General features: G+C 36.0%; 1 protein-coding gene across 1 annotated transcript; it reads left to right on the forward strand.

Moving 5' to 3' along the window:
- Positions 1-3,188: 3,188 nt before the first annotated feature.
- LOC142635194 (uncharacterized) lies at positions 3,189-6,272 on the forward strand. Its single transcript, XM_075809394.1, has 4 exons — positions 3,189-3,381; positions 4,269-5,273; positions 5,442-5,700; positions 5,957-6,272. Exons 1-4 carry the CDS (start codon positions 3,189-3,191, stop codon positions 6,270-6,272), a joined length of 1,773 nt encoding a protein of 590 aa, XP_075665509.1.
- The last annotated feature ends 379 nt before the right edge of the window (positions 6,273-6,651 follow it).

Raw genomic sequence — 6,651 nt, forward strand, 5'->3', positions numbered from 1 at the left:
GAGGCTAGCAAAATGGGCTCTCTTACTCCAAGAGTTCGAGATAATATATGTCCAGCAAAAAGCAGTAAAAGGACAAGCTTTAGCTGACTTCTTTGCTGACCATCCTATTCCTGATGATTGGGAGTTGTCTGATGATCTTCCTAATGAAGAAGTAATGCTCATTGAAATTTCACAAACATGGAAGATGTTCTTCGACGAAGCTGTTTAATGTAGTGGTGTTGGTGCTGGGGTAGTGTTTGTAACTCCAGAAGGAGATGTACTCCCATATGCATTCACTCTCACAGAATGTTGTTCAACCAATGTTGCCAAATACCAAACACTAATCCTAGGTCTTGAAATGGCAATGGATGCAAAAACAACTTGTTTGGAAGTCTTTGGTGATTCAAAATTAGTCATAAATCAAGTGCTTTTGCACTATGATGTTAAGAAACCTGAATTGATTCCATATTACAAATACGCCAAGAGACTTTTAGGTTGGTTTGATCATATCAGTATCACACATGTCCCAAGAAATGAGAATAAGCAAGCTGATGCTTTGGCAAAATTAGCAACGGCTTTTACTCTACAAGAACTTGAGGTAAAAATTCCAGTATGCCAAACATGGGTGATACCTCCAAACTTTGATGAAGATGAGATTGAAGAAGAAGTTAATGCAATTTCAATGTTTGAGATAGAAAGAGAGGATTGGTGACAACCCATCATTGATTACATAGAACATGGGAAGTTGCCTAATGATCCTCAACATAGAGCAAAGGTTCGGTGATGAATTTTATGTTTTGTTTATTGTAAGAATACTTTATATCGCCATTCTTTTGATGGCCTTCTCCTTCGTTGCTTGGATGATGAGGAAGTTGCCAAGGCACTTAAAGTAGCTCATTTAGGGATTTGTGGTGCTTACTAGTCTGGTCCCAAACTTCATTTTCAAATTAAACAAATGGGTTACTATTGGCCCACTATGGTCAAAGATTGTATGTATTTTGCAAAAAAATGTTCAGCATGTCAATTCTATGCAAATTTCATTCATCAACCTCTAGAACCCTTACACCTTACTATAGCTTCATGGCCATTTGATGCTTGGGGATTAGATGTGGTTGGACCATTGACTCCAAAGTCCTCTAGTGGACATTCATATATCCTGCTACAACAGATTATTTCTCCAAATGGGCTCAAGTTGTTGTATTTCGAGAAGTGAAGAAAGAAACTGTTGTGAACTTCATCAAAAGAAACATCATCTTCAGATATGGTGTGCCTCGTTACATAATCATTGATAATGGGAAAGAATTCTACAACAAGTCGATGGACAAGCTTTGCAATGACTTTGATTTTAAGCAACATAACTCCCCCATGTATAATGCTCCAGCTAATGGTCTTGCAAAGGCCCACGGTCAAGGATAAGGCCTGATGGACTTTGGCTGTGTTTTGGAAGGAGTCCTTTATTTACTTGTTTCTTTGGAGTAGGATGTCTTTCATCTCCTTTAAACCAAAAAAAAAAATCCAATTATTGACATTAACTTTACTTTGCCTCTTCATTTGATGTTGGAGATGATGGTAGACTATAAACAAATAGCGACAACTTCGAGGCAAGTAATTTTTCCCTTGATCACCCACTCCTTCAAGCTCCTTTGCAGTGGGAACCACTTAATCATAAAAAAGTCCTCTAATGGGAAGCCCACCAAGCTTATGCAAATCCCATGTTGTAATAGAAATTTCTCCAACCAAAGTATGCAAAGTATTTTTCATTGGACTCCAACATTCACAAAATGCTTTCACAAGATATTCATTGTAATCATATGTGAACATGGAAGCAAAAACGACTTCATAAAGGTTGGCAGCCTTAAGAAGTCCCTTGCATCGACTGAGTACATCTTCCAACCATTCCCAATATAATGGAATATAGGAAATTCCTCTATTCACGTTGAAGGAGTACTCCTAGTTTGTTCGACCCGCAATTATTTCTCGTCCTAGAGATGGGTATGGTTTTGTACTCGCAATGTTTTTGTGGTGGGAAGCGAGTAGAAATGTTGCACTTGCATCAACATTTTGGGGAGCAGCTTGTGACCATTGCGGCAAGTTAGGTGGACATATATCCCAATCTCTTTTTGGTGAAAAATCTCCAATAATGGGAGGACGGGTGATTAGAGTCGTAGACTTCGCTTCTTTGTTGTCTTTCTCCGAATAAATGAATAGGGCCGATTCGTTGCCAATATATGAATCTTCGAAGGAAAAGGCTTGGACATGCTAAAAACAAAGGAAGGAAAAGAAGCAAAAGTCAATTTTCACAATTATTTCTAAAAGAAACAAAAAAAAAAATTACACACTTGAGAGAGATGGATAGACTAAGTCCCACATCTCAAGTGAGTACTTTCAAAAAAATTACACGCTTGAGAGAGATGGATATACCAAGTCCCGCATCTCAAGTATGTATGTCAAGAGAAAGTCACAACATGCAGAAGAAAATATTGCATATAAAGAAAAAAAAAAATGAGTACAAGAATGCACCTCTCGAAAAGGGGGTTCCATAATCGAGCTTGTGCAAAATTTGACACAGTTGTGATGGTCTTTAGAAACAATGAAAATTGTGAGGCCGGATGCTACAAGAAGAAAAAGAGTCATGAGCACGGTTTACAAAAAAAATTATACACGAGGTTACGAAAAAAAAAAAAAGAGAAGAGATCAGTGGCGGCGCCACGTTATGGTCAGGGTGTTCCCAGGAACACCCTGACTTGAAATTTATATATATAAATTTTTTTTTTTTACCCTTAAAAAATAAAATAGGAACACCCTCAATTAAAATTAGGAACACCCTCACATTAAAAAAAATTTATTTTTTCTACTTTCAAGCCAAAAAAAAAAACCAAAAAAAAAATTCCAACTAAAATCTGAAAAAAAAAAAATTTGTAACAGAGAAAAAAAAAAAAATGTAAGAGCAAACTGCAAACGGATCACAGCAAGCCCAACATCAAGCCCACTGCCCACGGCAAGCCCAACAGAGACAGAGGAAGCAAACCCACGGTTTCTCAACCAAAAAAAAAAAAATTACAGACCCATCAGAAACCTCAAATCAGTTATCAGAGTTCAGTACATCTTCACTAAAGCTCTTCTCAAAAAAATTAGTAAAGCTAAACAAACCTAAAAAGGAGAAACAGAGCAACGACGCTCCCCTTCGAAGCTAGATCGATCCACCGTCCATGGTTCCAGCCGCTCATCGGACATCAGAGATCGCCAGATCGGTCCAGCTCCAGTCGCTCATCGAAGATCGGCCTCGTCGCATCGGAGACGGAGATCGGTCCGTAACTCCGCAACATCCAGTCGCAGCGCTCATCGTCGCCGCGCTCATCGTTGCCGTCGCCATCGCCATTGCCGTCGCCGTCGCCATCCCAGGTATTTCTCTCTCTTTTTCTCTCTGACTCTCTGTCTCTCTCTCGCCTCTCGGTCTCTCACTCTCTCTATACTCTCTCAAATCTGAAATGAAATAGGAATAAATGAATGAAAATGAAATGTGTGCCTGCCTTTAATCTTTATTTATGACTCTCTCTCTCTCTCTCTTTAGTCATTATTAAATTTATGACTTTGTCTGTTTGTCTCATTGTTGAACTGGACCAACTGGTGATCCGTGATTGGCCGTTCTGATTCGAAAGACTTCACCTTTGTTTGTTTTTTTTTTTTTTTGTTTTTTTTTTAAAGAAACAAGCACTCAGTAACACTTTAACTTTATTATTATTTTTTTACTTTTTAAATTTGACATTTTTCTTTTGGCTTTATCTTATGATTGTATCTTATCCGTTGATTGGTGTGTAAATTGAAATGTGTTGGTGTTGGTGTTGCCGTGTTGGACTATTGGTGTGTATTGATATTGGACTCAACTCAAAGACATTAATTGTCTTTTAGCGTTATTGTGATTTGTAAAATTGTGATTGTGAAATTTTCTGATTGGTAGCTAGATTTTGTGAAATTTTCTGATTGTCTTTTAGCGTTAATAATTTAATTAATCAATACATTATAAAAGACAAAAAAAAATTAAATTATGTTAGACTAAACAACAATTAATAATCTTATAATTAATGAAACAATAATATAACAAATTATAATTTATAAAAGACAAACAAATTAATGAAACAACTAAATAATAATAATTAATAATTTATTGATATTTCAAATAAACTTATAATTTATTGTTTATTCTTTTGCTAGAATTATGGACAAATACTTGATAAAAAAACCACGTACCCAAGATTCATCTCCTGTGCAAGATTCATCTCTTGTGCAAGATTCATCTCCATCTTCTAAGCGAAGTCGTGTTGACTTTAACTTAGAAAATCTTCCTTCAGATCCTGGGCTACGACAAAAGATATCATCTTATCATCCTAATAATCATGATGAAATAAGAAGATATTATTTAGGAAAAGGCCCTTGTCGACCTCCTTATGATTACCCGGTATCATATTTTTCTGGAAAGCCCCGTCGATTTAGAGTCGAATGGTATAAAAATAGAAATTGGTTGGAACATAGTATAGCCAAAGATGCAGCATTTTGTTTTTATTGCTACCTATTTGGGAAAGATGTTGGTAAGCAAGGAGGAGGTGACACTTTTGTAATGAAGGGATTCAAACTTTGGAATCAGGTTGGGAAGTTAGATTCCCATGTTGGAGGAGTTAATAGTGCTCATAACCAAGCTGTCAAGAAGAGTGAAGATTTACAGAAGGAAAAGCAACACATTCAAAGTGTCTTGGTTAAGCAATCAAATCAAGATAAAGCTAAATATCGGATTCAATTAAACGCAATAGTTGATTGCGTAAGATTCCTTTTATTCCGAGGATTAGCTTTTCGTGGTCACGATGAATCTCAAGGTTCAAGTGATAAAGGAAATTTTCTTGAGCTTCTACAATTTTTGGGGGATCACAATGAATCTATCAATGAAGTGATGCAAAATACTTGGAAAAATTGCAAGCTTACCCATCCTAATATTCAAAAAGACATGGTGAATGCAATTGCACATGAAACATCCAAAGCCATCATCGAGGATCTTGGCAATGGGTTCTTTTCAATATTAGTTGATGAGTCATGTGATATCTCAGTGAAAGAACAAATGGCACTCGTTCTTCTTTATGTGAACAAACAAGGAATTATTATAGAGCGGTTCCTTGGTATTGTACATGTAGCAAGTACCACCACTTTGTCACTCAAATGTGCTATTGAAGGTTTACTTTGTGAACATAATTTGAGTTTATCGAGACTACATGGGCAAGGTTATGACGGAGCTAGTAATATGCAAGGTGATATCAATGGTCTCAAAACTTTAATTTTGAAAGAGAATAAGTCAGCATTTTATGTCCAATGTTTTGCTCATCAACTTCAATTGACACTTGTTGCCGTTGCTAAAAATCACATTAACATTGCTGATTTTTTTTATGTGGTTAGTAATTTACTAACTGTTGTTGGAGGCTCTTGTAAGAGACGAGATGCTCTTCGAGATACTCAATTTGCCAAAATTAAAGAAGATTTAGAGAATGGTGTACGAAGAAGTGGACAAGGTTTGAATCAAGAGACAAATCTTAAACGTCTTGGTGATACATGTTGGGAATCATATTATGGGACTATTCTCAACTTGATTTTGATGTTCTTTGATGTTGCTGATGTACTTGAGATTATTGAAGAAGATGAGCTCTCCGACCAAAAAGTTGAAGCTCGATCTATTATGAGGTTAATTCTATCTTTCGAATTTGTTTTTGCTCTACACTTGATGAAAAACATTTTAGGGATCATAAATGAGTTGTCAATAGCATTGCAAAAAAAAAAATCAAGATATAGTAAATGCTATGGATCTTGTTAAAGTGTCTAAGCAACGATTGCAAGTGATGAGAGATGATGAATGGACATCTTTATTGACTGAAGTGTCTTCATTTTGTGCCACACATGAAATTCCTATCTTGAACATGGATGAAATATTTGTAGTTAGTGGGAGGCCGCGACGCAACACCCAACAAAATACAAATTTACATCATTATCGTGTTGAGCTATTCTACACAGTCATAGATATGCAACTTCAAGAGCTAAACAATCGTTTTTCAGAGGTGAATACCGATTTGCTAATTTGTATGGCTTGCTTAAATCCAAGTAATTCATTTGTGGCTTTTGATAAGGAAAAGTTAGTACATCTAGCAAAGTTCTATCCATATGATTTTCCTGGGACAGATATCTTGGCACTTGACTCTCAGCTTCAGAATTTCATTTTTGATATGCGCAACAATGACTTGTTTTTAGAGCTTCAATGAGTTAGTGAACTTGCTGAAAAGTTAGTGAGCACGAGGAAGCATGAGACTTATCCATTAGTCTATTTGCTTGTGAAGTTAGCTTTGACCCTTCCTGTTGCTACTACAATAGTAGAAAGAAGTTTTTCAGCAATGAAATATATAAAGAATGAACTGCGCAATCGAATGGGAGATCAGTGGATGAATGATTGCTTGGTTGTATATATTGAAAAAGATATAACTTGTAGCATTGATAACGAGACTATCATGCGACGATTTCAAAATATGAAAAATCGTAGAAGGCAATTGTAAATTTTATGTATTTACATGTTTTTTGATTGTTGTTGTCAATATATAAAATTTTCTTTTTATTAGATCGTGTAATTTATACTTATTAAGGAAC

The sequence above is a fragment of the Castanea sativa genome, chromosome 5 (assembly GCF_040712315.1).
Source record: "Castanea sativa cultivar Marrone di Chiusa Pesio chromosome 5, ASM4071231v1".
In the NCBI taxonomy this organism is placed as follows: domain Eukaryota; kingdom Viridiplantae; phylum Streptophyta; class Magnoliopsida; order Fagales; family Fagaceae; genus Castanea; species Castanea sativa.

Coding starts and splice junctions, on each gene's coding strand:
- LOC142635194 (XM_075809394.1), top strand. CDS start 3,189: ATGGTTCCAGCCGCTCATCGGACATCAGAGATCGCCAGATCGGTCCAG. Junction 3,382..4,268: donor CGTCGCCGTCGCCATCCCAG/GTATTTCTCTCT, acceptor CTCTTGTGCAAG/ATTCATCTCCATCTTCTAAG. Junction 5,701..5,956: donor GAAGCTCGATCTATTATGAG/GTTAATTCTATC, acceptor ATTTGTAGTTAG/TGGGAGGCCGCGACGCAACA.